The sequence below is a fragment of the Doryrhamphus excisus genome, chromosome 12 (genome assembly GCF_030265055.1).
Source record: "Doryrhamphus excisus isolate RoL2022-K1 chromosome 12, RoL_Dexc_1.0, whole genome shotgun sequence".
Lineage (NCBI taxonomy): Eukaryota > Metazoa > Chordata > Actinopteri > Syngnathiformes > Syngnathidae > Doryrhamphus > Doryrhamphus excisus.
In genome coordinates this window covers 14844154-14864222 of record NC_080477.1, presented here as the reverse complement: position 1 = coordinate 14864222, position 20069 = coordinate 14844154, and the positions used below count along the sequence as shown (strand labels likewise).

At 40.2% G+C, this 20069-nt stretch overlaps 1 protein-coding gene across 10 annotated transcripts in view; it reads left to right on the top strand.

Annotated features, from left to right (window-relative positions):
* LOC131139316 (CUB and sushi domain-containing protein 1-like) overlaps positions 1–20069 on the top strand; it is a 361438-nt gene that overhangs the window by 284914 nt on the left and 56455 nt on the right. For all 10 annotated transcript variants that reach the window (XM_058088813.1, XM_058088812.1, XM_058088816.1 and 7 more), the window contains 9 exons: positions 7899–8015; positions 8105–8218; positions 11965–12060; positions 13382–13585; positions 13929–14053; positions 14925–15021; positions 16124–16228; positions 19556–19674; positions 19779–19848. In XM_058088813.1, coding sequence (XP_057944796.1) covers positions 7899–8015; positions 8105–8218; positions 11965–12060; positions 13382–13585; positions 13929–14053; positions 14925–15021; positions 16124–16228; positions 19556–19674; positions 19779–19848 — 1047 coding nt within the window. The remainder of the gene's footprint in view (positions 1–7898; positions 8016–8104; positions 8219–11964; positions 12061–13381; positions 13586–13928; positions 14054–14924; positions 15022–16123; positions 16229–19555; positions 19675–19778; positions 19849–20069) is intronic.

Below are 20069 nucleotides of genomic sequence, written 5' to 3'. Positions count from 1 at the left end.
TTAAATCTCAGCCACCGCTGTGTTTTATAAAGTCTGATAGGCTGTCAAAGAGGGAGGGGGAAGGTACTTGAGAATAGCAGCAAATAACTAAAGTGGTTTTATCTCATGTTCACATCCATCAACGTTTTATCGAGATAATATCACCACTTACCAACTTTAGATTTCTGTTCAGCTCTTTCAGACACAAAACCACTGTCATTTGTAGTTCAAAGCACACACACAAAAAGGATGCTTCACAAGGACAAAGACGCTATGGCATGTTCTTTGTTGTTTCGCTTTTCCAGTCAATGTAAAATAACTATTCTCCAAATTGATCCATTTCACTCACCAGATTTCAGCTGATTAGCTGATATTATTGGAGTGAACTATTGAAATATCAAACAGTATTGATTTTGTCATCACAGGATGGGTTATTCACAGAATACCACAAGGTTTGCCAAACCAAAGAACTCTACTATTACTGGCCACCAGAGGCAGACCGGCGCTAAAAACGTTATTGACTGTAGTCAGTAGACAGTACAAATATGATTTAGTGACGCTGTTTTTCTTGTACTATTGCCACATACAGAAAAACACTGACTCCAATGCATACAACAATATTGTATGTTCCACAGTTCCATGAGAAAGAAAGAAAAAAAAATGTGTAATTGTATTGTTAATAGATGAGTAATAGATGAATAAATACAACAATTAGAATAACGAATAGCTGCACGGTGGTAAGTGGTTAGCACAGCTAGGAGACCCGAGTTCGATTCCATGCTCGGCCATCTCAGTGTGGAGTTTGCATGTTCTCCCCGTGCATGCGTGGGTTTTCTCCGAGTACTCCGGTTTCCTCCCACATTCCAAAAACATGCTAGGTTAATTGCCGACTCCAAATTGTCTTTAGGTGTGAATGTGAGTGTGAATGGTTGTTTGTCTATATGTGCCTTGTGATTGGCTGGCGACCAGTCCAGGGTGTACCCCATTCTCACCTGAAGAGAGCTGGGATAGGCTCCAGCATGCCCGCGAGTGGTATAGAAAATGAATGAATGATGAATATATAAAATGTAAAACAACTGACGAACACTGTGCAGTAGACAAACGGATACTATATATAATACTTTAACTAAAGGATAATAAACAATTGTGATTGGCTGGTGACCAGTCCAGTCCTAAAAATCAGCTGGGATAGGCTCCAGCATACCCGATTAAGCAGCATAGAAAACTAATAAAGAATACTTAAAGACGGCTTCACTGAGCGAGCACAACTGAACTTTTCCATTATTAGTCTTTTTCTGTCCCTTAAGGCCGCTGTAGTCACCGTGTGTGATGAACAGTAGAACAGTGTGTTGGTTTACATTTACAGTAGTGGTTCCCACTCCCTCTTTATTGAAATGGAAGGGGCAGGCTCTACCGGTGACCCAAAGTGTTCCCTATATGGCCAGTCATCATCACTTCCTTAACTAGACTTGCAATGTGATGTGGTCCAAGAAATAGTATGTTTTGTCTCCTTAGATTGTTCAGATATAAGTCTGAATGCATGGTTTTTGTTTTCCTTCCTTCTTTTTCCCTCTCTTGTTTCCTTCTCCACAATTACTTTTCTTACCACATACTTTGGCCACTTCTTTTTCCCTTTCCGTCACTCTGTCTTGGGCCAGCTCCTGGGGGCTCCTAGACCAAGCTCATTAGACAGGTTGAGACCCCCTTAAATAATACAGCTCCACTTACACTCCCTCCATCTCCTCTCACTTCGCCTTTCGCCCCCTCGCACATCCACCTTTCCTCTTTCCCTCTGCATGCAACGACTTCTCATCCTCGCTCTCTCTCACTCTTGTGCTGCTCCTGTCTGTCTGATTTGCTGTGTGTTGTTCTCTGCTGCTCTCGCTCCCACACACACCTCCCATCTCAAAATGCTCTTTTATTGGTTCCCATGGTAACTAAGAGCTGTTGCAAGAAAGAGGGAATTCTCAGTGACTGTTGATGGGCTTCTCTCTCTCTCTCTCTCTCTCTCTCGTCCTCTTCTTTTGTATAGTGTTTCAGAGAGAGAGAGGGAAAGAAAGATGGAGCTATTATACAGTGCCGCCTAGAGGCAGGGTACACATGCACATACACACATACAGCTACAGTACATATATGTACACTTATGAATACTTGAATACTGTTTGAGTAGCCTTGTGAGCAGTCGGCCCAAATTTGACTCCTGCATAGAAGGTTTATACATAGCTGTGTGTCTGTGCATTATTGGGTGAGTGTCAATGCATCGACACTGCATGCATAGTCATCGCTCGCCACAGCGCCCTTCTAATTTATTGGTGTCACGGTTTTCAAGCATATTAATTAATAAACCATGCTGTTTTGTGGTCGAATGTGGCTTACTATTAGTCAAAATATATGCATATTTAACCAAATTGTACAGTATGTAAGGTGTTACCAAAATGTATTCATAATAGTAGTGATAATTGTTATTATATTAACAATAACAACACGGGCTGCTGTTGCAGCCGTAACCCACGGCAAGATAAAACTCCACTCTGTACCTCTGACATCGCTTGCTGTTGCTCGCAGCCAATTTGGTAATTTGGTAGACTGGACTGCGCTGAGATGGGCATGGAGGTGCACCAGGAGAGGAGTCCACAGCTTGGCACAGTGACAATTTTGTGACAAAAGAGCCCGCCAGCTCCGACCTGGTCTATTTGAGGGGCGCAGGCGAAGCGCAGCCTGCGTAATGGTAAATTGGCTGACAGGCGGACAGTGCAAACACATCACCAAAACCTCACAGGCAGAGGTCCCCCTAAAAAAATGGCCTGTCCCCCTGACAGCAACATTTTAGAAGTGAAAACTCAGCCAGAAAAAAAAAAACTCAGCTTTTAAACCATCTTACGCCTTGTCTCCTGCCTCTTTGTCACTTCCCCGTGGGAGGGATGGAGGCTTGGGTGCACGGCGCTGCACCAGACTGCACTGCTCACGAAATTTGCAAGTGTGCAGGCCACACCCCGTTGGCGTGGCGTAGGTGTGGCACAAGGCAGGTGTGCCTGGTCTACGAAATTATAGCCATCTATCTCTAACAAAGGAATCACACTTCATGAAAATTAATTTGTCACGATCACATCTGGAACCAATTAACCGCAATAAACGATGGATTACTGTATATAAGATTACCGTCGAGTGACTGTGTAGTTGTTCACTTGGCTGACTTCCTTGCAGCCAGTGTAGGGTTTGTGGCAACTTGGTGATAGTGTGAAGGTGAGTGTAATTAGTCCAGGGTGTATCTTACACAAAGAGCTAAGCAGTATAGATTGTATCGCAATAGCAGGTAATCTTAATTTCTATTATTTTCTATGGAAAATTCTGCATTGGCTCGTGAGGGTGATATAGCCACTGTTTTTTAATTTATTTTCATGGAGCTTAACTGACTGTGCTTTATTTTCAAACAAACCTCATCATTATTTTGTGACAGTAATAATTGCCGGCTGTTTGTGGAAGTGTGGGTGTGCAGCACTCAAGAGTTTGAGGTTATTTTCTTTCCTGTGATGAATCTAATCCCAGGAAAATTGAAGGCACAATAACAATTTTATTAGCTTGTTTTCAGAAAACTGCAGGAGGTGCTGCAACATAACCTTCTAACACTTTGGGACATTTTTAGACTTTTTCCTTTTACCATGTTCACGTTGCACCAGAGAAAAAGTGTATTTGTTGCAGATTGAAAGACTGTAAGTCTTCAAAAGTGTGTGTATGTGTGTGTGTTTGACTGAGTGTGTGTGTGTGAGCGTGAGTGATCAAAGCACATTTGTGTGGAGGCTTTTTGACACCTGAGCCTGCAGCAACACCACTGGGGGATTGTGGGTAGATCAAGAACACACCTCCAGACCGGAGGGTTTAAATGCAGCAGCACAGTGAGAATCAATGCAGAAATATCACTCAGTGCAGAGGATCAAGAGGAGCGGATGATTACTCTTTTGGTTTATGAAGCAAACTGGAAGCAGGACAGCGTCGTGGGGCAGGGGAGGCCAATGCGTGCAACAGCTCTCTTGCAAATAGCAACAAAACCAATTTTAACAGGGTATTTTTTCCACTGTGTTCAACTACTAGTATTTTCCAAGTGAGCATCATTCTTATGCTAAAATCATGATAACCTCACACGGGTGCAGAGATGTTATTTTCCGAATGCTTTTTTAAGTGATCAGGTGCAGTGCATGGACAGGGCCCTGCACAGTTCCAAATTATTGCACGTTTAAGACTAGATTAATACAGCAGGTCTCTGTGCCTATATCAGACTTTATTGATTGTCAATTTGCTCTATTACCCATGTGTGATATGACATTATTATGATTGACTTTACTAAACACTTGGGGCAACTCACATGTGCATACCCCCAAAATACTGTTAAACTACTACTCGACTGAACAACAAGAACAAAACAGTCTTTGTTTTCATCTGTCAATATTGAAATGATTCCATCTTTATTTACACTTTATTTGGACCACATGAGAACTAAATCATAAATCCACCATTTGTAGAGTAAATCCAGCCTACAGTCTAACCCCGAGCAAAAAAGGGATCCACTGTACATGTATCATATTCATATTATCAAGTGTTGTATGTGGTAGAATGGAAGCATTTGAATAATATATTCATTCAAGGTCTATTTCTTTATCATTGCTTTTGAAAGTTTTTAGTTGCTGAGGGATCTCCGCCCTCAAGGACACCGGCACTAATGGCTATTGTGTGCTTGGTGCCCTCACTAATGCATTTATTCATTCGCATTCTACTGCTTATCAGCTGGAGCCTATCCCAGCTGACTCTGTGCAATGCAAACTACAACCACATTCTTGTTACATCCATACTTCTCTGAGACATTTTTTTTTTCTACACAAACATACATCTAATGCAAAAATGACACATAGTGTATGCATGATTGATGAGGTACAACCGTTGACACATTGTAAATACAGTAATAATAGTAACTATTGTAGTATAATGGAGCGTGATGATGAATAAATAGATGGGACAACTTTAGAGTTCAATATGCTTTGATAATTTGGTGTGCCATCCACTCATGGCCATGTCTAACTTTGCTCACTTTCTGATCATCAATACTCATCAATACATATTTCATTGTGAGAATTGTTGGTGGACTAGAGTGGCTATACTTCTTAAATATTGGAACTTCAGAATGGAGGGAAATGGCTTTCACCATAATTATATTATATTTTAATATTGATATATTTTATAATATTCATCCATCCATCCATTTTTATACATATTCATTATGGTCGAGGGTGAGCTGTGGCATATCCCAGGTGACTTTGGTCACCAAATTATGCTCAAATACAATTTTAGACTGATTAGCTAAAAAGTAAGGTGCAATGTCCATTTTTATCACCCACTGTGTGTACCATTCCAATAAAATCATATTGTCAGCGTTATTTTATGTCTAATAAAGACTCACCAAGTGGCAGACAATTTCAGATTCACCATCATAGATTTATTTAACTGTGTCATTGATTGAGCAAAGGATTAAAAATACAATTTCAGAAGACAGAGCCTCTTGAAAAAGCAGACTTTCTCGGGGAGTATGCACAGGAAGGTCTCATTTCCTCACATTCTAGCCAACAGATATACCGTACTGTAGTCCTTGCCACGCTTTTCTTTTGGCTTTGTTATTACGGTAATGCATCCTGTTCTGGTTTGAAGTCCACTGGGTCTTGTGTTTCCCACTAAAAACATCTTCCTTAAATGTATCGTACCAGATTTTACCAGACTTCAACTTAGCAAGTGGATTAGATTTGTGCATCTGGTTTGCTTTTTCTTTGGCTTTTTGGCAAGAACCAATTCAAAAAGCCATCCACAGAGCAGCCTCTTGTGGATTAAATCACACGTTTTCAATTCACTGAAAACCAGGACATTTATAGTCATTTTTTATAAAAGAAAGCCAGGACAGCTAGGACTGGACATGAAAACAGGACATGTCCTGGGAAAATGGGATGTTTGGTCACCCGAAGCATAAACATCCTAGTTTTATTGTCGACTGTGTTGTACTTCAAACGTTCAAACTGCCCACACCATAGCAACTTTATTTATAAAGCCCTTTAACAACACATCGGTTGAAAACATCAAAATAAGTAACACACCATACCAATAATTAGGATTCAGAAATATAGTGGAAAAATAAAAATATTCATTCAATCAAGTGTATTATATAGTAGCAGAAACATATTTGATTGAGGTATTTCTTCAGCAGCTTATTATAAAATCAGTGTTCAGTGTGTTATCCAAATGCTATGTGCTTCACATTTGTAAACAACTATACACGGGGTTGCCCAGCTGATTTCTGCTGGTTGTCTGTGTGAAATTAGGATTGGACTCACTAGTGTGGTTGCATAATCCATCCAGTGACCTATGGGTAGATTATGAGTGAAGGCAAGTCCATAACATAGCGATTTGTCGCGGCCGGAGGTTTGTCTGAGATTCCAAAACATTTACTATAGCTGTGTCTGAGAAATATCACTTTGGTGCATGGAAAATGAAACAACTTTTGAAATCCTCTTTTCTTGATGTTGCAATGGAATTGCCTCACTAGCTGACATGAAATAAGGTGCACCGTGTAGAGTGTTGAATATCAAATCTAGAAGGATGCAATGTTAACATCTTTTGCAAAAATGTAATGTGTTTTCTTTAATTAGTTTGCTAAACTTGTGTTGCCGCTTTCCACCAAGTTACATGAATAGAAGTGAATGCAATTTCCATGGTGTTCAAGGGTGGTGAAGCGTGCAGCCATGGGCCAGCAGCAAAATAAACTGCCCTCTAATTTATTATGCTCTTCATACTTGGCTGTTGCTGGAAAATAGCCCGGCACAGTATACATATTGTCCTCCTAATAACCACACAAAAAGAGGAACATATGTCATCTTCTGCATATTTAAAAAAAACAAAAAAAACATCATGTGCGTATAGAAGGCTTGTACATATAATATTTTGACCATGCTGTCAATTGTGTACCAAGGACATACTGAGTGCTGAAAAAGACTTAGTACTTGTCAGTTGCATATTAATGGTTGTGCGGATATACTGTAATAAAATTGAGGTTTTATTTCCGGCAGTAGAACCGAGATCAGTTAACTTCCATGCAGTAGCATTCCTTATTTCTACATGGAATCTTTTTGTGTTTAGAAAACCCAGTTGACTACCTTGTAAATACAGTTTTTTTACATTAGTAGAGCCATATGATGTGAATTGACACACCCATAGTCACCTTTACACTCGTATTACCCGATATTGTAGACATAATAAGCCATTTAAGACATAGGTAAGACTCATACTCCAATGTTGTTATGATTGTGCTCCCTCGGCTGACACAAAGTGACATCGGGGGTTCAGAGTTTAGTTTAATCTTGCTGTGGGTTCCAGCCGCAACAGTACCCAGCCTGTGTTTTTATTAGGGATTATTGTGCCTGTTGGGAAATGATTTAAACCTGCAATAAAAGACTGTTGTTCCTGTGATTAAGTCTAGAGATTGTGTGTCTCACCGAATAGTACAGTCATATTTCTTACACCTCGTGACCAGTGTGGAATACAATGTCAACGTATTTGAATGCGTCTTTTAAATGCCTTACATTTGTATTCTTGTATGTATATTGAACACTTGGATTAATCTACCTTTGCATGCACTTTTAAATGTTGGTTCTGCTACTCAGCTGTTGTTGTGAAACTCACACTCGTCAGCCGGCTAAACATTTTGCTCATTACCATTTTGCTAATTTTGCTATTACAACATTGGTTCTGTTGCTGCTGAGTTGTGCAGTACGCTGGTCAATAAATGACCATGTGGTGAAAGTGGGTACTATGTTGTCCTTTGTGATTTTTAATGTGCTCTTTCCACCTGCCCAATCCTTATATGATCTTTCTATGTATTTTTGCAGCACCATGCGGTGGACAATATGGCGGATCTGAGGGAGTGGTCCTATCTCCAAACTACCCTCTAAACTACACCACCAGACAAATGTGCCCCTATTACATCACTGTGCCACCACAGTTTGGTATGCTCATATTGTAATGAAGTGATTTACCAACACAATAGTCCCAATTGGCAAAGGTCTCATCCTCTGTTCTGCTTTTCCCCCTCCAGTTGTTTTCGGTCAGTTTGCCGTCTTCCAGACTGCAATGAACGACTCTGTGGAGCTGTTTGATGGAGCCAATGAGAACTCACGATTGCTAAGCTCCCTGGCAGGATCACATTCAGGTGACAAGAAGTAGATTACAACAGAGAATACTATTAAGTAAAATGATGGCAGAGCATGTACATTTTTATCCTTATTAAATGCCAATTCTGGAGAAATGTCGTATTAATTCACCTCAGGGAGACAACTTGCTATGTCTGAAATCCTTCACCAGGCTGCTCTACTCTCCTTTCTGGCCTTTGGGTGCTTTAAAAAAGTTTGTGAAAAATTGGTCCAATAATTAGGCTGGTGAAATGATTAATCTGCGCTCTTGTTTGCTTCTCCCGTTAGACTCAGGAACTGCTATTGGTCCTTAGTACGGGTATGGGAATGAGGAGGATTGAGAGACTGAAGTACTGATTGGCTCTATTGTGTGGCTTCTTTTTCTCGAGTGCAGTGGCGTGACATAACACTTTAGGAAGTGTGACAATTTTGACAATTTTATTACACTCCTAAAATAAGCCTCAAATTTTCCAGGGTTGCCAGATTGCTCTTAAAATTGACTTGAGGTATTTACTAATGTGACTTCTCTACCTTAAAACACGAAGGTGCAAGACGGATTGAGGTACACCTAAACGTCTAGGCTAAAATCAAGTTTTCTCACCAGTGCAATTTATTTTGTGCTGGGTGAGAGTTCTTATGCATACAATATGATATATACTACGTAATTATTCATAATGTTATTTTGCCAAACCAAACAGTAACAAAAGTCGTTGAATCAATGGATGGAGGAAGTCACCTTTTTGTTACTGATCTCTATCACGACCCAAATCCTCCTCAAACAGTCCAGCTGTGAAAACGATCTTCGAAGAAAAATCAAATCCAAGTTCTGCACTTTAGGTTTCCCAGCACATCTTTGCACGAAGAATATAATGAAATTGTCTGCAAGAAAGCCGCTCTTGGGGATCATGAGAACACAGCACCAGAAGTTGTTATCACAGCTTATTTGGCAGTGATGTATATAGTGAGAATCCATTATGGCTTATCTTTATGAGACGGCATCAATGGCAAAGATGTCTCGCTGTTGCAGAGCAGTATGTAGCAGTGCTGTATTGTACTGGACACAACATATCAAGACTCCACTGGTGTCCATATGCGGCAATTTCATCACAGTTCTGCTATCTGCTATATATGACTTGCCTCTATGAGCTACTTGCTAATATTGCAGTCAAATTTGACCAAACTACCATGCTAAAGTAGATTGGTGTACACCATGTAGAAAGACAATCTGATGGATAACGGACGGATGGATTTTGCACAACAGGGCACCTTTAATACAGGAAAAACTGCAATAGCCAATAAATTAATGGGGGAGGGGGGGGGCTGCAGTAGTAAAACGCTATTTTATACTATTGTTTGCATGTGTTTAATGTTACACTCGTTAATGTCAACAAAGAAACTTATTTCTGATTTTTCCTGCACTCTATGATTGTTTTTGGTCTGCCTAATGGAGGTTGAGGTTGATGTTCATGTTTCTTTCCAACTGTGGCTTACCAAAGTTAGTCTGAAGGAAGTGGTTTTTTTTTTGTTGTTGTTGGAAACACGATTCTGCAAACATTTGGACTCAATCTGCTTCCAAGAGAAAAGTATTTTGATAAGATGGACTGAAATTCAATTGGTAACTGTTTAGTGATATTGTTTTGCGAAAAAATCACATCTGTTTATACAATAGATTTAGATATTTGCTTGAAAATAATATTTATATTTTGGAAATATTTTAGTTGCACTTCTTTATCCGTCAAGAAATATTGTAAGCCATCAGGTGATTAAATATCTTATAAAAAAAAACAAGCTAAAGTTTCCTTTATTCGGTATCTTGGCATTTTGCTTTTTGTCTACTAATACTGTCTACAGTAACCAGCAGGGTCATCCCTGAGATGGATTCCACTTGGTATATTTTGGTATATTTTCTCCATAGCTGCAATATCCTGGTGGAATCGTTCCCTGTGCTCATCACTTACTTTTCCACAGTTCAATGAAAAGAAATTGAAATGGGAATGCAAAATGTGTATCTTCAGTGACATATTGCAGCCAAGGGCTTTGTAGGACTTCAGGAGGTTTGCCACCAGATGCTTATAATTATCTGCCTTGCCGTTTCCAAGAAACTCGGATGCAAAAGTCAATTTCTGCTACCGTTCATAAAATTTCTCTACATGCATTCATTTCGTCCACTTCCAAGAGAGAGATTTCTACAAATAAAAACAAAACATTGGATGTCAAAACTCTACATTGTCCACTGTACTTTCTGATAGATTACAGTTTTGCCTCATTTTGCATGCATTTCCCATTTTGACACAAAAACGATAGCCAATCTGCATTTCTGACTTACTTTTTCTTTATTGATGACCTGAAAAAAAATCACTACTTTTGTTTCGGGAAGCATTTTGCTTGTAGACCAGTGAAATTCTCATTTTGGCCAAAGTATAAAGTAAAGAACAAAACACACCAGGCTTCACAAACTTACTGTTATCCGCTTCATTAGCCACCAGTGTGCACTCACACACACGCGCACGCACACACACACACACACAGGTCAAATTCTGTACATTAAACACAGAAAACCCTGTCTGCACTCAACAAACATAACACATGTTTTGACATGGCTGGTAATGTTTCTAAATGTCAGCCACACAAGGCCATGTTTGTCTCATTTATCACTCTTGGTATGTGTGTGTATATCTACCTTGTAAATGTGTGTAGGGCAGGGGTGCTCACGCTCTTTCAGCCTGCCAACTACTTGTTAAATGACAAAGTCCCAAAGATGTACTTCCTAGTATTTAACACACATCTTGCTGTTCTCTAACATAACCGTTGTGCATATCCCTTTTTGTGAGTACTATATATACTACATTATCTGTACTCACTCAACATTGAATAATGTTTCAGTTAACTATTAACCTTTTCATCAGTTATTATTACATATATATTTTATTTATTATGATTGTTATATAATTTATCTACAGTTATTATAAACCCTGCGATTGGGCTTGTTTACTCTTAATATGTCTATTATAGTGGGTAATGTAAATGTAACGGTGACTATAGGAGTGTTAGTTCTTGTCTAGGGGGCTTTAATATTGTTAAAACCCATATTTAGAAGGGTGTAAGCAGGGCTCTACAAAAATATTCATTTTATAAATAAGGAATTCTAGTTCAATTCATTCATTCATTCTATCATTTTCTACTGCTTACCCTCATGAGGGTCGCAGGGGGTGCTGGAGCCTATCTCTGCTGTCTTGGGGCAAGAGGCGGGGTACACCCTGGACTGGTCGCCAGCCAATCACATGGCACATATAGACAAACAACCATTCACACTCACATTCATACCTATGGACAATTTGGAGTCACCAATTAACCTAGCATGTTTTTGGAATGTGGGAGGAAACCGTAGTACCCGGAGAAAACCTCGTTCAATTCACTTATCACCAATTCAATATTTAAATGTATTGGATATTGGTAATATATTGAGCATCTTGACAAAAATGCATCTTTTTATTGTGGATTGGGTTGAAATATTGAGAGACAAGGAGAAGTCACTTTCAGATGTCAGATGAAGAGCTACAAGTGTTGGCAGACTTCATCCTGTCAAGCATCAAATTAGATCTTGATTGTACACAATTTGATGGAGAGATGAAAAAAAAGGTCAAATTATTACCCGTTGGAGAATTCCGCTCAAATGAAACTGGTCCTGCTGTTACAATTAGTTGCTACAGATGTCCGCAAACCCACTAAAGCTGAAACATGCCTTTCTTGGATTTGTGTGTTCCAGGAGAGACGTTACCACTGGCTACTTCCAATCAGATAATGCTGCGCTTCAACGCCAAGAGTGGTCAATCAGCTAAGGGCTTTCACTTTGTCTACCAAGGTAACAAAGCCTTTTCTTTCAATGGGTTTCCTATACCAAAAGTTTGTCTCTCTTTGTGTGTGTCCTTCACTTGAGAGTGCTTAAGGAAAGTCTGCATTTTCTGTATCGTGGCCCGGAATGGTTTGCACCGAAGTTTGTAATTCCATTACCTTTGAAGTTGTAATTAATGATGCCTAATGCATCTTCATAAAGCTGTTCCGTTGAAGCAAGCATGAAGTGCTCTAAAATGTCCTATTAGGCTGATATGGTTATGTTTGACTTAATGAATCACAGAGGACCAACACCAGTAGCTCACTTGGATCACCAAGTCATCACAGATTGGGGAAACGTAACACTGAACACTGAATGTATTGAACACATCAATACATCTTCTATAGTCCTCTTGTCCAGTCTTCCTCCAGACTCTGGGATCTTTGTTGCCAAATCAGATGCAAAACTTGCTCTCATCAGAAAAGAGGACTTTTGACCACTGAGCAACAGACCAGTCTCACAGACCTGCTTACTATTAAGGCGAGGTTTGACAACAGGAATTGAACATTTCAAGCCCATGTCCAGCATCGGTCCACTCCTTATGAAGTTCCCCCACACTTCTGAATGGCCCTTTCCTGACAGCCCTCTCCAGTCTGCGGTCATCTCTTCAGCTTGTCCACAGTTTTCTTCCACACTTCTCCCTTCCACTTGACTGGCCATTCATGTGCTTTGTGACGGCACTCTGAGAACACCCAGATTCTTTTGCTATCTCTTTCTGCACTACTGTCAGATCAGCAGTCTTTCCCATGTCTGAGCCAACCTAAGACTTTTTAAAGGCTTGGGACCTTTCTGTAGTGGTTTTGGATTACTTTCCAGATTAGAATTAGACTTTTTGGACCTTCAAAAGTGAAGCATTTCACAGTATTCTAATGTTCTATTTACTAATCCATTCCATTATTTCATAAAGTGTTTTGCTTTTGTATTGTTATACTCAGTTTTCTTCACTGATTGGCTGAGAAAAGTTACACAGCCTTGTATAGTGAAGCATGAAGTGTCTGGTGGGATTTGTTTAATTCAACAAATTTTCTTTCTTGCTCTATGAAGAGCTGCATTATACAACTTGTAGGAATTAGGAAAAAACTATTACAACCATGCTATCAGTCAAAATTGTTTTACTACCACCTGATTCTAAACAAAAATACGATTAGAATAACACATTTAAAATCAATTTATTTATATTTTGCAATTAAGTACATTTTAAAAAGTGTATAAAGTGTATACGTAAACAACAGATGAGCGCCATTGCATTAACTATTTGTTCCTTCTTTGCATGCTGCTATCGTTACCGAAGCTGTGCCTCGGACCAGTGACAGTCAGTGTAGCTCGGTGCCAGAGCCTCGATACGGCAGGCGAATTGGGTCAGAGTTCTCGGCTGGATCGGTGGTCCGGTTCGAGTGCAGTCCAGGATATCTTTTGAAGGGATCAAGCGCAATCCGGTGCCGGGCTGTACCGGGAGCTCTGGCACAGTGGAATGCAACAACGCCCAGCTGTATCGGTAAGGATGACATGATGTATGTTGTATGTTATAGCAGGACAATCAATATAAGACAAAATGAAAAAATCTTCATCTGCTACTCAGTTTTGAATAACACTGTCAGGTATTACTTTAACAATGTGATTATCATTATGGTTACAGTTTCAATAGGGATGCTCCGATCAGGCTTCCATACTGCTGATTCTGATACCGATCATTTATTTCCTTTTCATGGAAATCAGCTGATACTGATCAGTGGCCGATCGATCAGAGCATTCCTTGTTTCTATTGGTGCCATTTGAGTTTTCAAATCAGGTCACATTATACCTTATTGAGAAATCTGTCATTTCTGCTTCCTATTCAGTTCCCTGCAGCGGCAATTTGACCGAACGTCGTGGCACCATCTTGTCTCCTGGCTATCCGGAGCCATACCCAAACAGTCTCAACTGTCTGTGGAGAATCCATGTCAGCGAAGGGGCTGGGATACAGGTGATGCTGCTTCATTTATTGTGTTGTATTGCATTAACGAATACTATTAGTATATGTATATTAGTATTCACATTAAATATAAGCCTACCACATACATATGATCAACCGTCTTAGCCAAAACCCTTTTTTGGACAAAATGGAAAAAGAGAGAAAAACAGATCTTTTTGTTTTTTGAATAATGTTTTAAATTTCAGTTAAATTGCTCTTCTGTTTGTAAACTTGGCCAATATTTGAGCACAGTTTTTTGAGTGTGTGTTGTAGCTCTCAATGTCAATAATGTGGGGAGTAACCGGACGAAAAGCTATTGTGTTAATTGCTATAGTCTTAATTGTGTTTCATCCATCTATTTTTTATGCCGCTTATCCCCATTAGGATCACGGGTATACTGGAACCTTGCGTTTCAATACTGATTGAATCCAACTGTGTTTGTAGCGTCTTTATTAGAAAAGCCTTCAGTTTTCATACAATTCGGATTTAGACAGACCCTTTGGAACGGGTTAATAACAAAAACCGAAAACCACCGTATTATATTTTCCACTGCATTGTCTCGCCTTTGCTATACTTTGATAACATCATCACAGTTTGGAGCGGTCTGCTTACCACTTCCAAAACTGTACTGCTTCAGTTGGAACGAGACACAGAAACAACAATGGAAGTGAACAGGTGACTGGTGGGCACTCCTAGGGCAGGGCGAACATAAATGACGCATAACACAGTACCGGGTCTTCTCAGGAAACAGGAAGGAATAACCAATCTGGCATTGTTACCAGTTGTTGCCAGTAGCATTAGTGGGAATGTTTGTCTCTTAGCATTTAAACAATTCTGGAAACCCTTTATACAAAATGTATATTTTGTATTGTTTTCTGTTTAGATCCAAGTGATAACATTTGCCACAGAGCACAACTGGGATTCTCTGGAGATCTACGATGGAGGAGACATGACGGCTCCTAAATTAGGGTCATTTTCTGGTATGACAATATGCTCACTCACACACACACAGGCATCTAGCGGTCTATGATGGATGGGATATGACAGCTCCTAAACTATAGCTGCATACACACACACACACAGCAAAGGATCTTTGATGAATTAGCTATGACAGTTATTAAACTATGAGCACACACATGCACACTCATAGCGCTACACACCAGAGATCTATAACAGATGAGTTGTAATACCAAGAAATCTGATATTATCTTGAATGTCCTTTTGATGCGTTTAGAAGTCTTCCTCTGTGAACGCTGCAAGGCGGAGGAGAAAAGAAAGAACAGCTTCACTTGTATTTTGAGTGAAGGCTGGAAGGAGACAGAGAAAACGGGGAGGGATAAAGAATGATCTAACCTTTACAATTTCCCGGCAGAGCTCCCCCTGTGACCTGCCCCAAGCACATACCTGTCACAAACCTATCACACATGAAACATGCCGCCCATAGGGCAGCGTACACACACACGATACACAAAAGCACACAAATGACTGTGCCCTTCTTCACAAGGCACACTGGGGAGCTGCCCACTTTAACCATAGTGCTTGAGCGTTTGCCACTGAGCACTGATGAGAGTTTCCTCATATAGGGACAAGAAGATGTTAGTTGTCTGCGGAGGTTTAGGGGTCGCTGACATTCTAGTCCCCGTCACACCCCAACTGGTCATCTTAATCATCACTATTAATGTTATTCTACAGTCCCCAGCCGCAATGTTCGATATACAGCAGCAAGATAATCAAATGAGAATCAATACAATATATTGATATTGTGTTTGTAGCATGCAGTGGTGTAAAACAGCATCAAACACCATATTACTACTACTCCCACCACCACCAATAATAATAGAACAATAACAACAGTACTTGTATTGCTCTTAATGAACAATTTGATTTCAATGTCAGTACAGTAATTAGTAGTTTGAATTAATACCATCAATCCAAGCATCGTGTTTGTCAAGGCACGATTTTTGTTACAGCTCTGGTGTTAGATCATATTTCATTGTGCAAGTGTATGTTATTGTTCATGTAATATCATAATTAGTCCTAAGTTCAATAATTTACGCTTTTCTTCTTGTATTCTTCTTCCAGGAACAACAGCTCCCGCCCTCCTTAACTCCACATCCAATCAGCTTCTCTTGCACTTTCAGAGTGACATTAGTGTTGTTGCTGCAGGTTTTCACCTTGAGTATAAAAGTAAGTTAAAGCTTTCTACGCTCAGTGATACACTGAGTGATAAAATGTCCCTTTTTTCCAGAATGGGTTAATGCACCCACAGACGTATGACACACACACACACACACACACAGAGCAAAACCTTCAACATCAAATAACAAGTCAGTGACCTGAACAGGTACTGTAGAGGAACACACACATGCCTAAGGGTACACAAAGACAAGCTATGTAGACGTATGACACATAGATTCTCACCATGCATGTTCAGGTGTCATAATACACAAATGAAGAGGAGATGCTCGTAGATATATGCATACACACACAACATTTGAGCTGCAAATATTAACACACAATTACACACATACACCTGTCAGGTCATGGCTGTGCTTTTTCAGGTCGTTGTAGTTCTTTCAGCTTAAAATCATTTCTAGATCAATGAGCATGTCTCCTTTTGTCAGGATGTGTTAGAGGTTTTTTGGGGGGTGGGGGGATGTCTGCATGTATTTGTGAAGTCTGTGGTGCTAACCTGAACAAATTTTTCTCTCGATTGTAGGTATTGCTTTTGCGTTTTTTTATGTACTAAAATAAACATTTGATAAATATAAACAATGATAAATAATCATTTAGGGCGGAACGGCGGCTGAGTGGTTAGCGCGCAGACCTCACAGCTAGGAGACCAGGGTTCAGTTCCACCCTCGGCCATCTCTGTGTGGAGCTTGCATGTTCTCCCCGTGCATGCGTGGGTTTTCTCCGGGTACTCCGGTTTCCTCCCACATTCCAAAAACATGCTAGGTTAATTGGCAACTCCAAATTGTCCATAGGTATGAATGTGAGTGTGAATGGTTGTTTGTCTATATGTGCCCTGTGATTGGCTGGCGACCAGTCCAGGGTGTACCCCACCTCTCGCCCAAAGACAGCTGGGATAGGCTCCAGCACCCCCTGCGACCTTCGTGAGGAAAAAGCGGTAGAAAAGGAATGAATGAATGAAACTTGTCATTTATCTGCATGGTGGTCAAGTGGTTAGCAGGAGATCTGGGTTTGAATCTCTGTTGGGCATCTATGTGTGGAGTTTGTGTTCTCTGTACACAGTTGTCACATATACAACGTTTTATTTCCATTTCTTTGTGTGACCATAGTACTCAATTTAGTATTCAGTCATTAAAGATCAATTCTGATGTTTTTAAAATAACAAAACAAAGGAGTAACAGTACAATAATAAATAATGGGGCACAACTAATATCCCTTGTCTATATGTGCCCTGTGATTGGCTGGCGACCAGTCCAGGGTGTACCCCGCCTCTCGCCCGAAGGCAGTTGGGATAGGCTCCAGCACCCCCCCTGACCCTCGTGAGGATAAGCGGTAGAAAATGAATGAATGAACTAATATCCCCATCATTTTTAGCTGACTTAAGACTCTTTGTAGTAAATCTTGTCAGTTTTGAGTAAAATGCTGACACAGCTTGGCTGTTGTCGAACGTCCATAGAGGGATGCATTGTCGTCCTGTCAGCATTTTAAATGGTATCACTGCTTATATCCCTCCATAGAGAGACTGAGAGTGAGAGGGTGATGGTCAGCCAAATGGACTAGTTTCATTGATCAGTTGTCACGACAGCCTGCTGATGCTCTGCCTAATAATACACTGACTGTGGCGTGTTTGTGTTCATGTCAGCTCTCTCACTTGCGCTCCATCCTACAGAACTTTCCTCCAGCTCATTCCTCCTCGCATGCCGGCTCGTGTGCTCCCAAATGTCATCATAAATACCCAAGGCCTTTGTGTGTGCATGTGTTTGTGTGCATACGTTACATGTATGTGTTTGTCTGTGTTTATGTGTATGAGCTCAGCGGGATCACATTGTTTTGCTGGTAGGCAGCTAGATGATGAACAAACAAGACCAGTCACACACACAAGCATTCACTTCTCTCTACCTTTCCTTCGTTTATTCCACCCTAGTGTTGCCATAGTAACCACTCACTCCGGGGCAGTCTCCCGCGGAAGTTTGGGATTGAACCACGCAATAGAACACATACACACACACACAAACACAAACTCACACCTTTTTTTCTGGTGCTATTTGATAAAGGGCTGCTGCTGTCAAACTTATTAAGAATGTATTAGACCTTTATTGTGTTGGGAGTACTGTGTCATGTTCACAGTCATTATGCCAGGTTGACTTGATTTTTATCCCAAAAGCCATTTTAAGAAATGCTTTCAAAAGGAGGGAACGTGTTCTGATTAAAAAGCTAACAAACATCAGTGTCGAATTCATACTGCCGCTTGTAGTTTTCATCAAATTAATTGCAGTTTTATAATTTATATTATATAAAGGTTTTTCTCGAGAGAATCATTTAGCATTGGGATGGAAATGTCATTTTTTGCTGTTTCATGATTACGTTTGATGTTATGGATGTTTATTTAAACTGGTTTACTTGAACTCAAGTTAAGACAGTGCTCCTCAAATACTGGGGCTGCCTTCCCCCCCTGGGGGGTCACAACTGTCAGGTGGTGTGAGCAGTACGGAGGGCTTTCAATATGAACCTGGGGAGACAGAGCCTTCTCCGTTGCTGCCCCCACCCTCTGGAACTCTTTGCCCCATTCACTCCGTGCTTGCCCCGACCTTCCCTCCTTCAAAAAACAATTTAAAACCCAAAATTTGGTTTTAATGTCTAACTTTTTATACCTGACTGCTGCGCCCCGCCCCGCTTTTAGCCTTGTTTTAGCTCTGAATTAATGTTTGGATATTGAATTTTAGTGCATCTTTTACTGTTTTTACTCAACTCTATTTTTATTTATTTTTCTCTACTGTAAAGCATCTTTGAGTACTCTGAAAAGCGCTATACAAATAAAATGTATTATTATTTTATTATTTATGAATGCAGACCTGCCAACACGTATGAATTTGTTGTGCTCAACATGCAATTTGACTCTTGAATACGCATGTATGCTTCACTGCTCTTCATTTTGTTGTATTTGGCAGTGGTTCTCAAATAATTGAGAACCACTATGTTAAGACGTTGTCACGCACTTATGGGTTCTGAAGGGTGCCAAGAACAGAAACACCTGTAAGTGCTGGTACTTAATGGCAGCTCAGGCCTGGCGCAGGCATGGCTCACTGGGAAAAAAAAAACCTTTACTGTAGCTGAAACTAAACTACATACTAGAAACAGCTTTGAAAATCACAATAAAAAACATTCTTAAATCAAGAGGGCTCTGACAGTCACAACCAAATGATCTATTTCAGCTATTTCAAGCTAAGTCAATGTGATTCGAGCTTTGATTTAAGGTTGTAATGTCATTATTGTCATGAGAATGTATACCATTGAAATTGTTTAATCTTAAATCTGTTGCAGCGGTTGGCTTGACTACTTGTCCAGAGCCTATGATCCCAGCAAATGGCATTAAAACAGGAGACAGGTACATGGTCAATGAGGTAGTGGCCTTCACATGTGAGCCTGGGTACGACTTACAGGTAAGACATACACTGACACCACCAAACACAACATACCTTCTTGATATGAACACATTCCAACTTAATTAAATACTTTTTCTTTCCCCACATTTTCACACTTCTAGGGTCACTCTCATATTTCCTGCATGCCTGGGACTGTGCGTCGATGGAACTACCCGCCTCCACTTTGCATTGGTAGCACACACATCAACATTTCTCTGTAGGCCAATGTGATGAATGATACAATGGTGTAAAAAAAATGTGTACCATAGGTGTGAGCGAGCACGACATGCAAGCAATGAGCACAGTTAATATTTAATTGAGGTGATTCTAGGTTGTGCACAGTGATATACCGTACTAGAAGATCTCTATGTATCTCATTTCCCCCTATGTCCCAAATGCGAGACTAATGTGAG